A 17011-nucleotide genomic window follows, 5' to 3' on the forward strand; every position below is an offset into this window, starting at 1 on the left:
AAAAATGCGGGAATAATTTAAAATGGTTTTTAAAAAACAGTCAGCTGTTAATTTTTAATGATTGACTTGTTTTTTAAATTAAAAAAAAAATGTCAATGAGTAAGTAATTGATATTAAAATTGATTTTTATTTTGATTGATAATTTTTTTTTTTACAGTTAAAGAAAAAAATATATCAAAACAATCAGTTGGAGATGGTAACAGATCAGGAAGTCGACCTGGTACCAGAAGAAATTCAGCTGTTGGAAGTGCATATGGAAGCAGTACAGCATCATTATTATGGGGAACAAGAAATAGCATTGCATTTAAAACTGGCAGAGGAGGATTTAAGGTAAATTATTAAATTTTTAAACAAATAAATATACATTATATTATAAATAATTTATGCAAATTAATAATAGGTACCAAGATATCAAAATACATATCAACTTGAATCATTAAATCCATTAAAAATATCAGTAATTGATAAAATATTGTCAAATGTTATGAATGAGCAATTAAAAAATATACAAAAATATGATCCAGTTGTTGCTAATAAATTATCCAGAGACATGGGAATGGAAATACGTAAACAAATATTTAAAAAAAATTTCACTAGGTATTAATTAATTTTAATTGAAATTTATTTTGTGATATTAATTTTTTTTTTTTAATTTAAGATACAAATATATTGTGTCAATAACAATAATTGAAAAACAAAATCAAGCTGTTAATTTTGGTATGGGATTTTTGTGGGATCATGAACGAGATAATTATTCGAAATATGTTTTTGAAAATCCAAATTATTATGCAATTGGTGTTGTTGCTGGTGTTTATTATGAATAAATAAATATAATTTTGATTATTTAAAAAAGAAAAAAAATTAATTGAGGTATTTATAATTCTTTAATGTCAATTAATTTTTTAAAATTAAAATTATCTATTGAAGGAACAGATTAATTTTTGGGCCAGGTTTAATATTTAAAGAAAAATAAAAATCAACAAATAATTATTTAGATATTAGATATTAGTTTATTTCAACTCAAATTATATGATTTATTTAAAAATACATAGATTTACAAATTAATGAAATAATTTTTATTATAATATTTAAATAATATTTGAAATAAAATATTTAACAATAAAATCATCACAAAAAATTATCGATGTTTATTTTATTGGTTTTTTTAAACAATAAAATATTGATATTAAATTTTATTGATATATTTTTTTTATTATTTTCATTTGTTGTAAGCCACGTAATAATATATTTTAATATTTTTTTCCACTTGGCAATTTAAATATTTCGACTTGTGTTAAATTCGAAATACCTTGATTTTTTTTCCATAAATTTAATTCATCAAATGAAGAATTATATTTTAAATCCTTGATTCGATTATTATTCAAAACTAATAATTCAAGTTTATGAAAATTTTCAAATGTATTATTTTCAATTTCATCTATTTGATTTCTTTGAAGATTTAATATTTTTAATGAATTTTCAAGACCATCAAACATTCCTTTTTCAATTTTTCTAAATAAATTATATTCCAATAATAATATTTCAATATTTGTTGATAAAAATACATCCTGATCAATAAACATAATATGATTACCTGATAAATCAATTTTTTTTAATTTTGTCAAACCTTCAAACATATTTGTTTCAATGACGAAAAGATAATTTGATGATAAATCAAGTTCTACAAGACTACCAAGACCAGCAAACGTTCCTTCATCAATTTTTTGTATTTGATTATGTCGTAAAATTAATATTTTAAGATTAATCAATGATAAAAATGAATGTTTTTTAATTGACTGAATATAACAACTTTTAAATTCAAGTTTTTCAATATTTTTTGGTAAATTAATTGTTGTTCCAGGTTTTATATTGGTCAAAGGAGTTTCAAATATCGTTAATTCTTTTAATAATTCAAGATTTTTAAAACCAATTTTTATTGCATGATGATTATAAATTGTTAATTTAAGTTTTTTCAATGTTTTTTTAAGTGGATCAAATAAATTTGGTACAATTTTGATTGGACATAATCCAAATATTGATTCAATATTTGTTAAAGAATTAAAAAAATTATTTTTCAATTTAAATACTGAATTTTCTTCTGATCCAAATATCATTAATTCTTTTATTTCTGTTACATTTAATTTTGAAGATATTATTGAATATATATTTTGTTTTATATAATTCATTTCACTATTACCATCTGTGTATTCATTTGATATTTGTAATTCAATTTCCAATACATTATTTTTTAAATTAGCAAATAAATCTTCAGAACGTATGCCATCAAATGTACTTGCTGATGATAGAATACTCAACACCAAACCACTCAGTAATAAAAGCTTTTTATTATTCATTTTATTTTATCGAAAAAAAATTTAAATCAACAACAGAATTTTTTTTTTTTTTTAATAGAATAAACCACTAGTGTGTCGAACAATCGAATAAGAAATAATTTATTTTAACTGTTTTAAATATTCAAGTTTTTCAAGTATCATTTTATAAAAAAAGATCATAAATTTTTATCTATTTTTTACACGTGTAGGAATTTATATGCACTTTTTAACAATTTAAAAAAATTTAATACTATATTTTAAAATCGTTAAATAGATAAATAATGTTTGAAAATATTTTGTGTAAATAATATCCATATCTTCAGCACTGTAAAATAAAATAATTATAATGAAAAATATGTTGAAAATAAAAAAGATAATACAACTTACATTTTATAATTTTAACCAAGCTGAATATTTGATTTATTTTTATCATTATTTTTTTTATCACTTGGTGATTTTTGTCCATGAAATAGATCTTGATGATATTTAGCAGCTGATATATTTTCTGGTGATACTGGTCTTGTTGAGTTCTTTGCTTCACATTCATATTTCTCAGCACGCTTTGGCGTCAAAAATTTAGGCTCTTTTGGAATTGTTAAATTTTTTTTATTCATTTTTAATTGTTATATTATTAATTAACAAAGAAAATTAATTTTTGATAAAGGTGATCCAAGTGGAAGCCAAGCCAACGACCAACTGATTTGTCGACAGATAAAAATTTTATTCAATTTTTTTTGCAATTCAGCTGTCTTGTGATAAAAGATAAATATGATTCTGCTGATTCAGCAATTTAAGCAGTCACAGAGAAAAAACAAAATGATAAAATATAAGAGAAATTAATATACATCTATTGTTGTCTATAGAAAAAAAAAAATACCAGGCTTGAATAAATGAAGAAAAAAAACAATTTAATTTATTTGTTAATTTATTTCTTTTATAATTTTTTATAATCTTTTATATTAATTTAAAATTATTATTTTCCATTTATTTTTAAACTGTTTCAACTTGTCCTTTTCGTCGAGGTTTTGAAATAATTTGTGTTGATGTTTGAGGTGATGTGAATGAAGTTTCTTCTGATTTTTTTTTGAGCACAATGGAAGATTCATTATTAATTGTAATATTTCGAGTTGATGAGCTATCATCTGGTACATCAGATGCAACAGATTGTTGTGAAGATGATGCTGTACTATTTAATCCTAATGAAGATTTACGTATTTTCATATCTTCAAGTGGTATTTCTTCACTTCTTGGTCTAGGATTTTTAGGTGAATTATCACGTGATCTTGTTATATTTTCTTGACTTCTTGGACTAGGTGAATTTGCATCAACAATACGTTTATTTGTTTTAACTTGACCGTCTCTTCTCATTTGTGCTGCAAAACCAGGTACTTTATTAACAGTAAACATTGAACGTTGTTGATCTTTTAATCGGGTACCTCTTCCAGCTGTTCCTAAAATAAATAATATATATAATTAATAAAGTTACACGTGAAATGCAACTAAAATAATTTTCATTTATAATTTAAAATATAAATTTATCTTACGTTCAGAACGAAGACCTAGAAGAGCATAATTTGGCGGTGTTGAACAACTTGGAAGATTTGTTGGAATATCAAGAAGTCGTGCAATTTGACTCATTTTTTTTTGTCTTGCTTTAATTCGTCCTTTGGTTAATCTTTTTTAAAACAAAAAACAAACAAAATATTAATTTAAATCAAACAATAAATTGAATAATATATAATACACTAAAATATTTAATTTGCAACCTTTGTTTTGCAGCCATACATCTAATATGATCATCAAATATAAATTTAGCAGATAATAATGGCAGTCTATTTGTTGCACTACAACTCAATGGTTTATGAATAGTTAAATGTAAACATCTTGAATCATCTTTATCACCAGCAACTTCAATATCTTGTAAAAAACCAACTAATTTAGCAACACCCCAACCAAGTTTTCTTGTATCTGGCTCAACAAGTATCAATTGTATAACATCAATAACTAAAAATCTACGTAATTTTTGTCCATCTTTCCATAATACAGTACATGCTATTAAATCACTATTATTTAAATCAAGTACATTATTAATTTGTACACAATTAATTGGTTTTGTTAATGGTAATTGTGTTTCATTATCATTACTAAGTATTAATGATAATTCACGTATTAAAAAAAATACTCGAATAGCACGTCTTGCTCTTTCAACTTCACCACATGGTAAACGTTTACTAAATTCAATACCAGTCATTGGTGTACCAGTTGGTGGTAATAATATATTACTATCCATCATTAACCATTCAACATTTAATGGTTTTTTTTTTGATTCAATATATTCATCCTCAAACATATCAAGAAATATATCTTCACTTTTATAAAAATTTCTTAATAATGCTGTACTTTGTTCTTTAGCACCTTCAATTGCAGCATAATGTTCATCACATAATATACTTTTATTATCACATATTATTATTTTAATTAATAGCTTTAAACTCATTTCAAGTGTTACAAGACGTATTTTTGAATTATTACTACAACTTGATGATATTATATTTATTAATTTTTCAACAAGTTTATCATGATAATAATTATCATTATTATTATGTTTTAATAAACAGTCAAGTGTATTTGTATCAATACTTGTGTTACTTGTTAATGCATATAATAAACATAATGAAAATAGAGTTGCATAATCATTTTCATAACAATTTAATGAATTTAATATTGTATCAAGAAATGGATGATTATTTATTGTTGTTATATTGTCATCATTATTTTTATCATCATCTTTATCATCAACTTTATCATCTTCTTCTTCTTCTTCTTCATCATCTTTTTCATGATTTTTATTAATTATTGGTATTTCAAGTGCTAATCTTTTTTCTTTTTCTTCATCAGTTACATTTAATTGTTTAATAACAATTTTATTATTATAATCAATCTCATTGTCAGATGATGTTGTTGATAAATCATCACTTGGTGTATTTGATAATTGTAAATTATCTTGTCCTTGTATTGATGTTGATGGTAATTGTAATTCATCAGTTGTTAATGTATTTTTTATTTCACAATTAACACTTAAAATTTCTAATGATTTTTCTAAACTTTCTTTTGGTGGTAAAAATCCAATTTGATTATATTTTTCAAGTATTTTATTAGCACCATTTTCAATTAATTTAATATCAGATTTTAATATTATTGTAGCAAGTGTACGTACAAGTGGTACATGTGATAAAATTAAAAATACTTGTGATAATAAAAATAATGATAATACAACACTAACATGTTTTCTTTCATCATTTGTTTGGCTTATTTGATTTGTTGATTTTGTTAATGAATATACATAAAGTGGTACAAGTAATTTGTGTAATAAATGTTCAGATAATACTTGATTTAAATCATCAATATTTAAACATAAAATATCATTTAAATAATGCAAATGATCAAGATGTTCAGCAACTAAATCAGATAGTCTATTTTGACTTTGATGATCAGCATCATTACGTACACATGTATCTAATTCAAGTATATGATTACCAATAAACCATACTAAATTACTAAAATATGGTGCTGCTGTTTTATCTCTAATAAATGCAAGCATTGATACATCTTCAACTTTATAAACGTTCAAAGTCAATGTTCTAACTGCTATTCTTACCATTCCTTCAGAATGATTAAAAAATTTTATAGCTTCAGTGTAGAGAGGAAAATCATTTGTATGCTAAAATTTTTATAAATAAAAATTAATTAATTGCAAATATAATATCAAATAATTTATAAATTATAATTAAATAAATTATTTACTATTTTTCTTTGTACAAATTTCTATAAATTAAATAAAATTACAACGTCTATACCTTGTTTACCTCGTTATAGAAAAAGTGAATTGTATGTGCATTTAATTTTAAACTTAATGTTTTTAAAAAACTAATATAATATGCCATAACTTCTTCATCACTAAAATCAAATTTGTGAACAATTATACTGTTGACATGATTGTTACTCAGTAGATAATCTGCAAGTGTAATAATTAATTTAAATAATTTTAAAATAATATTTTTTTTATTTTTGATTTACTTACACAGTGATGTTTCATTTCTAATATTTTCGAATAATATATTGAGTGTTTGAAGCAATTGAACACAAACATAACTTCCACATTTTTGTTTCATAATTCTTAAAAAAAATGACAGCATATTTTTTTCCAAAAAAAAACTGTAATAAATTTTTTTTTATTATTAGTATGGGGTTGTTGATGAATCATTGAATAACTTACTCAAAAACACTGCTGTCATTTTGATCACCCCAAATTAAAATCTCAGCAATTGATCTTAATGTTTCGACTAATAAACCTCTGTTATTATCAGATACATTTTGATTTTTCGATAAAACATTATAAAGATATTTCAACTGCTCCAGTGAATGTGGATTTTTTGGCTTCCATAACCCACCACCAAACCAACTTCTGCTTCGAAACATTTTATTTGTTTATTTATATATTAATTATTAATTATTTAAAATAATAAAAATGACTTGATAGGTTACTTGGGCATGATTGTATATTTTTTTAAAATTATTATTTTTAAATAAAATAATTGTTGCTCATTAAATCCTTTGTGATAATGCGACTCATTATTTTGCTACAATTAATCCAAGTTAATCTTGATGACTGTCCAAAGAATCAATCGACCTTGTTATAGTTGGACTCTTATTATTTTTTTTTTTTTTTTATTTATAAATTATGGATCCACATACTGTCACTTTTGAACACTTGTTGTTTATATTTTTATTATTTTTCTTTTACTTGTTAACTTACTTGTTTATTTAATTTTTATTTTTTAGTTTTAAAATATTGTTTTTTTAATTATTTATTTGCATTTTTAAAATTTATGTACATGATGTTACGTGTACAACATACGTCTCAGTTATCATTTAATCAAAACAATAATAATATATAATAACAAATTATAGAAAATATATATTTTTGTTGGCAATGTAGATATTGTTTTCTTTTTTTTGTCTAGGGTCACGTCAACTTAACACACACACGAATCATTTTTGATCTGAAAAATAATTCAATCAAGTATTTTTTGATAATTCAGTAATATTGTTGAGGTAAATCAAAAAAATAAATAGACTTGAGTCCAAAAAACACAAAAAACTTTGATGTAAAAGTTGGCTTATTTATTATAATTTAAAAATTTACATTTTATGATTGTACAAATAATGTAGGTATATGGATTAACAAGCTAAAATCTCTGGTGGCCTTGGTAAAATTAATTACCATGTTGTTTGTTTTTATATTTACTTTTATTTTTTTATTTTTTCTTATGGGATAATCTTTTTGTTGACTTCCTTTTTGTCTTTTTTTTCTTGCGATTATCATCAGAAGACGACGACGATGATGGTGATGATGATGAATCTGTTTAAATAGAATCAGTTTTAATATTACATTTTTAATAAATATTATGGGTTATTAGAATTTTTTATTAGATGAAATTAATTACCTGAACTATCAGAAGATGATGATGATGGAGAGCTAGATGATGCTTTGATTTTGGTATCAACAGGCTGGATAACAGTTTTTGGTCTTGTCTTGAGATGCTCTCGAAGATCATCAGTCAATCCTCCTAGACCAATTGATGTGAAAAAGTTGATAGCAAATTTTGTATTTTTAGGATCATCACGAGGAAATAATCCATCAAATGCATCTTGTAAAGTGACATCTTTAACTCTTGCATTGAGCTTTGAAAGTTCCATTATTTCAGATAATTCTTGAAATAAAATTTTGATGAATATTCTACTTGAACTGGTTGTATCTTTTTCATTTAATTTAATACAATTTAAAACACCCCAACTAATTGAATCTGTATATAATAAATGAGCAAAAAATTTTGATACATTGCGTAATTTATTCATATCAAATCGATGAATTGTTTCGTATGAACTTTTAAATATTTGTTCAAATGGACTTATATAAATTTTATTGATAGCACAAAAACGCCTAGCAAGAAGACTAAAAAATTTTTCATAAGTTCTCATTTCAGCACAACAATCAAGAATCATATGACAAAGTTCAATTTCATGGCCTGGTTTCATTTGCATTTTTAAAAGTTTATGAGTACATTCATCAGGTGATACAGATGAGCGAATTGTTAAATAAATTGTTCTTCTTAATGCCTGTAAATTTGTCTCAGTACTGTCAATAATAACACCATTTTTATTTTTATTTTCTTCATCAGAATTTTCAGCATCTGAATCTTCGTCATTGTCATCATCATCATCATCTCCACCACTTCCTGACTCATCATCCGAGCCTAAAAATTCTTTTGACAATTTTTTGTATTCATCTTCATTTTTAACATAATCAGGATCAAATTCAAATACATTTAAAATATCTTGTGAATCTGCTTTATCATTTAATTCTATTGAATGAGTTATTTGATCTTTTTCCTCAATAAGATCCAATCCTTCAGGAACAGCTTCGTGATCTTTAAATCCATCTTTTCTTACTGCAAAGATAACTTCAATCATGTACTGGACTCTTTTATCAAGATTACCTTTATGAAGAATATCTTTTAACATATCAAAAATGACATTTAACATATCAACATCACTTGGTTTTGAAACTTCAGTTAATCTCATACCACATTCTTTTAAAAATGAAATTGCAACTTCAATTGAATCATCTGTTGGTGTATGAAGAAGTAATATCAATAATTCAAGTGCAATTCCTTCATCAGCAACTTTTTGATTAACTAAATGTGCTATAAATGTTGACGATGAAATACAAAGAGGTTTATTTTTGAGTTTAAATGCTCGTTGAAATTGTTTGACTAGTCTTGACAATAATAATTCTCCAATATCAGGAAATTTTGAATTTATAACAGAAACTAGAGCTGCATATATCGGAGTGAATGTTGGTGAAGCTGCTTGTGCTTGTATTATTGAACGAGTCAACAAGCCACATCCACGAATGATATTTTCTCGAAAAAGTTCTCGAACAATTAACCCAATGTTACTTGTATTCACCTTGTTAATATGACCATGGATAGATTTTTTTAATGCTTCCCAAGATATTCTCTGGAAAGCTGCACCACTTTTGTCATCGATCTGTGATTGCATAAGTCGTAGTTTAGCTGGTGGAATATATGCACCACCTGTTTTTGATGTCAGTAAATCAACAGTTTGTTTTTGAGAATGTGGAATTACTGATGGATCTTTATTTTCTGATTCTCTGTCATGTTCATCATCACGAGATGATTGTTTACTTTCACCACCATAAAAACGTTCACCAATCACATTATTATCAGTATCATCGTCTGAATAACGACGACTTTTACGTCTATTATTTTCCCAGTATGTTTGACCAGTAAATTCTCTTTTGTCGTAGTCTGGTGAATAACATCGTTTTCTAGATGGTGATGATCTTCTTCTATACTCAGGCGATGATTCTTTACTTACTGGTGGTGAATTATTATTTTCATGATTTGAATATTCCAATGATGCACATTTTGATCTATGATTATATTTTTTATCTTTCACATCCATAATTTAAACAACAATACTGACTTTATAACTAACAAATTGTTTGTTTTTTATAATAAATATTTTTAAAAAACAATGTACCTACTTTTTTATTTTTACTCAACAAAACAACAGAGAGAGACTGTTAAACGTATATAAAACGTCGTGTCCCTTTAAACTTTGGCACATGTGATGTTCATCAGCGCAAGCGTAAGCGCAGTGCGCAAATTGCGCAAATTTATTTTTCCAAAATGGCACCTGTATATTGGAAAATCTTTCATAAAATTGAGTGGACAGTGGACACTCCCCTTTACATATAAATAGTACATTGTCAATAAATAGTAAATAAAAAATTGAGCAGTTACAATGATTTTTTTGACATGTCAAAGATATTAAAAAAACCGGCTAAGTAAAAAAATTATAAATAAACAAGTTTAATATATACATAAACAATTAAAAATGAATACAAAAGAAAAAGACAGTAAAACATTTAATGATAAATTGAAGCAATTTTTTCGCATCAACAAAGGTAAAGTAAAAAAAAAAAAAAAAAACAAAAAACAAAAAGTAATACTAGCTATAATAACAATTGTTATAAATTAATTATGACGATAATGATTCTAATTAAAAAGGTAATTATAAAAGCCGTGAAGATGTATCACTTACTCCAGATATTGTAAAATTAATATCAAAAGAAATGCCAATTAATCAACGAACAAAAGCAATTAAAGATCTTTGTGAATCAATATTAAATGACTCATGGGAAGAGGTAAATAAATAAAATATTAAATCAACAATAAAATTAATATAAATAATTTAAATTTATTTAAATAGAAATCAGCTGAAAGATTATGGATTGAAATTCATGATTTATTATCAATAAATATAGCAAAAGAACATAGACATATTGTTCTTAATTTTTTGTGTTGTTTGATACAAGGACAATACAGTAAATTATCACCAGCAATGAGAGTAAAATTTTTTTTATTCATCAAAGAACATGATGTACCAGATGACATTGGTCCAAGGTAATAATTAAATAAATTATAAAAAATGAACAAAGATACTTATATGTAGGTATATTTGTAACAGATTGGAGCTGTTGCAAAAATTAACAGACAATGGAAAAGATATAACTCATATGGAAGAAAGAATTGGTCCATTTTTATTAGAATGGATGACAACAGTTAATGGAATGGATGGTAAAAGAGGTGCTGAATTTTTATCATTACTTGTTAATGTTATAAAATATAATTCAGCATTTATTGATGAAGAAATAATATCTGGTCTTGTTTCTTACATATGTGAATTATGTTATTATAGTAATAATGAAAAAGTTGTTGAAGGTTGTTTACATATACTTGAAACAATTGTTGGTTATAATATTAATTTACAAACAGATTCATTACAAACATTTATAACAGCATTATGTCGTGCTGTTAATGTTGAAAGTTATTGTCAAATAAGTTGGGATATTATGAGAAAGCTACTTGGTACATATATGGGATACTCAGCAATATATACAATGTGCAAATTATTACAAGATCCATATTATCAAAATGACATTAGAATGTTACGTGGTGCTGTGTTTTTTGTTAATATGGGTCTATGGGGTACACATAAAATTCAAAAATTAGATTGTAAACCAAATTCTGTATTACCATCATTTATAATTGCACTTAAATGTAATCATCCAATTGTTATGTATGAAGTTACACTTGCTGTACAACGTCTTGTTACAAAATATGGTGAAAATACACTTGAACCAACATGGAGTATAATACTTGAAATAATTGATAATATTATTAATCATACAATAACAAGTAATCAATTAGCAACAAAACAAGTATCATCATGTTTACATGAAACAATAAATACCATTGAAACATTACTTGATACATCAAAATACAATGGTAATGTACAAAAATTTTATCAACTTATTGAAAAATGTTCTGATTCACGTTCTGAATTATCAATATTAAAATTAATTGATTATAAATCAACTCAAATTGGTCCAACATATTATAAATGGAATACAAAATTAGCAAATATTATGGAACGTTTTTTTAAAATTGAAACACGTACAAATATACGTATTAAAGTACTTGATGTATTAAGTAAAATAATAATAATAAATAGATCAAGATATGAAGATGAACTAATTGATAGAATAATTGTACCATATTTTCAAAATATTGATACTGATAATGATATTAATGTACGTAATGTAACAGCAAATTTATTAATTGATATATGTTATGAATGTGAAACAAAAAGATGTCTTGAATTACTTGATATATTAGAAAAAATAATAAATAAACCATTTTTAAATGATGTATCAATATCAAATGATGCTGATATTAAAGATGTTAAAACAGCTGTTGTTGGTATTATAAATATATTATCGAAAAAAATTTATTTATTACCATCAAATCATGCATTACGTGCATATAAAATATTAGTTAATTATCTTGATCAACATTATAAAGATCAAAAAATATTTCGTAATGTATCAACAATAAGATATTTAATATTTGATTGTTTTTTAAAAATACGTGCAAATACAACTTATCATTTGGGTTTACCAAATAAAAATGGTGTTATTAATTATTACAGTCCATATTTAATATTAGAAAATGTACCAATGACAAGTGGTGGTAGTGGTGGTGGTGCTAGTAATAGTAATAGTAATATTACTAATAATGAACAACAACAACAACAACAACGTAGTGGTAATAATTCACCACCACCACCATCAAGTCCATCACCAATGCAATATACATCATGTCCAATAACACATTTATCATTGGCACATGCATGTAAAGCAGTTATATCATGTATTAAATATGAAAGAGATTGGAAAGTATTACAATTAATACTCAAAGAAATGCCAACTGTTATGGAAAATCGTGCATTAATATTAACACGTAATAGTAATGATATTGATTATCTTGCATCAGCATTATGTGCAATGGTTAGTGATAAACAATTACGTTTACCAGAAACATTATATAATGTACCAATAAAATTTACATTATCAGATTTTCGTATACATATATTTCCAATAATATCATCACTAGCATCATATCATGCATTTATTGAGCCAAATTTACAACAACGTATTATAAAATGTCTTGAGCTTGGTTTAACAACAAAATGTGCTAGTCAATGTGTTACTAGTTTAACAACATGTACATTAGAAATGCGTGATGCAATGAGTAAGCTTGTATCTGAAGTTGTATTAAATTTATCAAAAATATCAGCAACAATACATATTGCAATACCAATACTAGAATTTTTATCAACACTTGCTAGATTACCAAAAGTATATGCTAGTTTTATTGAAAATCAATATATGTCGGTATTTGCAATATTATTACCATATACAAATCCATTTAAATATAATCATTATACAGTATCACTTGCACATCATGTTATTGCTGTATGGTTTTTAAAATGTCGTTTACCATTTCGTCGTGATTTTGTTAAATTTATAACAACTGGATTAAAAGCAAATGTATTGGTACCATTTGAAGAGGGTATTAGACAAGAAGGATATTTATTAAAAACAGATATTAGTTTATATAATGAAGATTCATCAAATCGTAAAAGAAGTTCAAGTTTAACTGAACAAGGTAGTAGAGGTAGACGTGAAAGACCAATAATGCCAAATAGAATAATTGGTGATTTAAAACCACCAATTGATGAGGCATTAATGACATTTCATGTTGAATTAACTAAAACATGTATTGATTTAATGGCTAGATATACATTTTCAACATACACTGCAAGACCAAAACGTTTACCAACTGCTGATTTTTTATTAAAAGAAGGACAATCAATGACATGGTTACTTGGTAATCGTTTAATAACAATAACAACAAGTGGATGTTGTAATAAAACAATGAGAGGTAATCTATGTGATAATTGTTGGATTACATGTAAAAATATATCATCATCATCATCATCATCAACAACATCTGATTATCGTGATAATCGTCATTCAACAAGTGGTATTATGACAAGAAGAACACCAAGTACTGATGGTTCAAGAGAAGAAATAAGATTATCTCGTCAATCATCTGGCGGTGGTGGTAGTGGTAATATTAATATTGTTAATTCAAGTGGTAATACAGCAACAAATTCACCAACTGAAGAAAAAGATAAAAAATTAATTGATGAAAATGAATTTATTAAACAATTTGGTACAAATAGTAATGATAAAGATGAACCAAGTAAATTAGAACAAATATTATCAACAAAAAAAATAGAGGAATCAATACCTTGTGCATGTTGGTGTCAAGGATGGGCAGAAATATATGTACGTCGTCCAACAGGTGATATGTCATGGATTATGAAAATACAAAATTTTTCACAATTAGATATGCCAATGGATTTTCCAACACATGAAATAACATCATTATATATGCCAACATCAACATCAACAGCAACAACAACAACATCAACAGCATCAACAACCACAACAGCAACAACAAATAATCGTAGTCAAGATACAACAACAACTGAATCACTTGATGATGAAAATGATGAACGTTCTGATATTAGTATTAATAATAATAGTAATAGTAATTTAAATTTATCAAGACCAATGTTGGCTGAAATACAAACAGCAAATTTAAATAAAACAAGTGGACCAATAACAATACCTGGATCACCTGGTGGACGACCAAGTCCATCACGTCAATCATCACGTGATAGTAATGAATATATAAATTATGATGATATTTATAATGATAATGATAGTAATAATAATGATGATAATAATGATAATAATGATGAAGATGAAGACGATGAAGATGATGATGGTGATGATAATAATAAAAAACCACGTAATCCAGTAAAACGTTCAAAATCAAGTCCAGAAATGGCTGCAAATTGGAAAAATCCATTTTTAAATAAAGATAAATTATTAATACAACAACAAATTGATATACAAAATCATGATATTGATAATAAAATTGATTCTGAATTAAAAAAACATTGTAAAAATATATATACAAAAGATATGCGTGTTAGTTGTGAAGCAATACCAGAAGAAATATCTGGTATGGGTACAACACCACCATCAATTGATACAAAAAATACAAATATACGTACACAACAATTATATACAAATACAAATACAAATACAGTACCACAATCACCAACAATTAATCAAGGATATAATTATTTAACAGTACAAAATCGTAATACACAATTACAAAAACAACAACAACAACAGCCACAATCACCAACACAATTATATTCAAGATCAATATCATTAACACCAGATGGAAAACATAGTAGTGATTTAAAACCACCAATTGGTAGAATATATGATAAAAAACAAGATGATATTAGTAAAAATGATCCATCAACATTACCACCATTACCATTTAGAGACAGGGGACATACAATATCAGTTATGTCACCAGTTAAATCAAAACATGAATGGGAAAATAATATTAATAATATTAGACGTACAAATCAATTGTCATCTTTATCAACAGCTTCATCATCATCATCATCTTCGTCTTCATCAACAACTGGAGCAGCTGCAGCAGCAGCAGCAGCAGCGGCGGCAGCTACGTCAAATCAACAACAAAAAAATATGAAAGACATACCAAGAAATGGAATTAATCCAAGTTTTATATTTTTACAACTTTATCATACACCACATTTTGGTATGAATGGTGAAAAACCATTAATTGTACCACAAACAACAGCAATACAACGTGCTGTTACAAATCTTGATCGTATACAACCATATGAAACTCATAAAATTGGTGTACTTTATATTGGTCCTGGACAAGTATCAAATGAAATTGATATACTTGCTAATTCACATGGTTCATTGAGATATACAGAATTTTTACAATCACTTGGTAAATTAGTACGATTAAAAGATTTAGATGAAAGTATATTTCTTGGTGGTCTTGATAGAAATGGTGAAAATGGTAATTTTGCATATATTTGGCAGGATGATGTTACACAAGTTGCATTTCATGTTGCAACACTTATGCCAAATAAATTAAGTGATCCAAAATGTACATCTAAAAAACAACATATTGGAAATAATTATGTCAATGTTATATATAATGAAAGTGGTGAATTGTACAATATACAAACTGTTAAGGTAATTTTTTTTTTTTAACTCAATTATTACTATTAAAGCTGGCCAAAAGAAGATAAATGCAATATTGAAAATATCCACTAAAAAAAACATTAAAAATTAGTATTTAAAAAAAAAAAAAATATACACTCTTGTAGAGAATCATAAAACAAATATTTTTCTATTTATAAATTTTTTTGGTTGATCATTATTAAATGAAATAAAAAATAAAAACAATCAAAGAAAAAAATCGACAAAATCGAAATATTTCTATCAAGTTTATATTTTTTATTTCTTTGGATAATGGTAAAAAATTAATAAGACAAAAACATGATGTCTTATTGTTTTTAAAAAATATTATTAAAAATTTACAATATTACATTTATCTGACTTGAAGATCTCCACCAGTTCCATCTAGATCATCAATTATATTTTTCTTTTATTTTGTTACACAGGGACAATTTAATTATGCTTGTGTTGTGATTCAACCACTTGATCATGGTACAAATCAAGTAACAGTACAAGCTAGAGAAGAATTAGCAGAACATATTGGTCACAGTGAACCAAAAATAATATCTGATCAAAATTTAGCAATGTTATCAAGACAATTGGCACTTCATGCTAATGTAAGTTACCAAAATTTTCCATCAATTGCTCATTAAACCTGTTGTTCATTCAGGGATAATTGATAATTTAATAATTCATCATATTGTATAATTAATAATGATTTTTTTTCATCAGCTTGCTTCAATGGTATCATCATCATTAAAACAAAATGGACAAAATCCATATGCATCAAATTGGCTTGAACGATTGCGACATATCAAACGTTTACGTGAACGAGTTCTTCAAGAATCATCAAGCACAAATGTTGATGGTCAAAATGATGATCATTTAACAACAAGAACAAATAAACAATTATACATGGATGATTTTACCGAGTATACAACATAATTTTAATATTTAAAATAAATAAAATATAATTTAATAAAAAATAATAATAAAATTATATAATTTTTATTGAAATTTTTTTTTTTAA

The 17011-nt window shown here is 25.3% G+C and overlaps 4 protein-coding genes across 8 annotated transcripts; 2 read left to right on the forward strand and 2 right to left on the reverse strand.

The window, feature by feature from the left end:
- Positions 1-38: 38 nt before the first annotated feature.
- Positions 39-931, forward strand: LOC122857805 (dynein light chain Tctex-type protein 2B-like). The gene is made up of 4 exons (XM_044160197.1): positions 39-99; positions 158-330; positions 401-597; positions 659-931. The coding sequence occupies exons 1-4, from the start codon at positions 90-92 to the stop codon at positions 822-824; spliced, it is 546 nt and encodes a 181-aa protein (XP_044016132.1). The 5' UTR covers positions 39-89; the 3' UTR covers positions 825-931.
- A 2308-nt stretch (positions 932-3239) lies between these two features.
- LOC122857767 (protein CLEC16A homolog) lies at positions 3240-7282 on the reverse strand. Of its 4 annotated transcripts, none has more exons than XM_044160132.1 (7): positions 6879-7282; positions 6610-6798; positions 6415-6548; positions 6191-6348; positions 4100-6054; positions 3878-4008; positions 3240-3784 (listed from the first exon to the last, which is right to left on the reverse strand). In XM_044160132.1, the coding sequence occupies exons 1-7, from the start codon at positions 6884-6886 to the stop codon at positions 3324-3326; spliced, it is 3036 nt and encodes a 1011-aa protein (XP_044016067.1). In that variant the 5' UTR covers positions 6887-7282; the 3' UTR covers positions 3240-3323. The 4 variants fall into 4 exon arrangements, with proteins under 4 accessions (XP_044016067.1, XP_044016069.1, XP_044016066.1 ...); XM_044160134.1 differs by having other exon boundaries at positions 6200-6348; positions 6879-7279; XM_044160131.1 differs by having other exon boundaries at positions 6610-7282.
- A 38-nt stretch (positions 7283-7320) lies between these two features.
- On the reverse strand, positions 7321-9952 carry LOC122857773 (pre-mRNA-splicing factor CWC22 homolog). 2 transcript variants are annotated; one of them, XR_006374261.1, is made up of 3 exons: positions 7841-9952; positions 7540-7755; positions 7321-7396 (listed from the first exon to the last, which is right to left on the reverse strand). XR_006374261.1 is itself a non-coding variant. In XM_044160140.1 (2 exons), the coding sequence occupies exons 1-2, from the start codon at positions 9882-9884 to the stop codon at positions 7652-7654; spliced, it is 2148 nt and encodes a 715-aa protein (XP_044016075.1). In that variant the 5' UTR covers positions 9885-9952; the 3' UTR covers positions 7496-7651. The 2 variants fall into 2 exon arrangements, 1 of the variants encoding a protein (XP_044016075.1); XM_044160140.1 differs by lacking the exon at positions 7321-7396 and having other exon boundaries at positions 7496-7755.
- A 174-nt stretch (positions 9953-10126) lies between these two features.
- Positions 10127-16995, forward strand: LOC122857813 (tuberin). The gene is made up of 6 exons (XM_044160208.1): positions 10127-10389; positions 10493-10629; positions 10695-10888; positions 10953-15996; positions 16428-16598; positions 16714-16995. The coding sequence occupies exons 1-6, from the start codon at positions 10320-10322 to the stop codon at positions 16924-16926; spliced, it is 5829 nt and encodes a 1942-aa protein (XP_044016143.1). The 5' UTR covers positions 10127-10319; the 3' UTR covers positions 16927-16995.
- Positions 16996-17011: the final 16 nt, after the last annotated feature.

This window comes from Aphidius gifuensis, linkage group LG5 (assembly GCF_014905175.1).
Source record: "Aphidius gifuensis isolate YNYX2018 linkage group LG5, ASM1490517v1, whole genome shotgun sequence".
Lineage (NCBI taxonomy): Eukaryota > Metazoa > Arthropoda > Insecta > Hymenoptera > Braconidae > Aphidius > Aphidius gifuensis.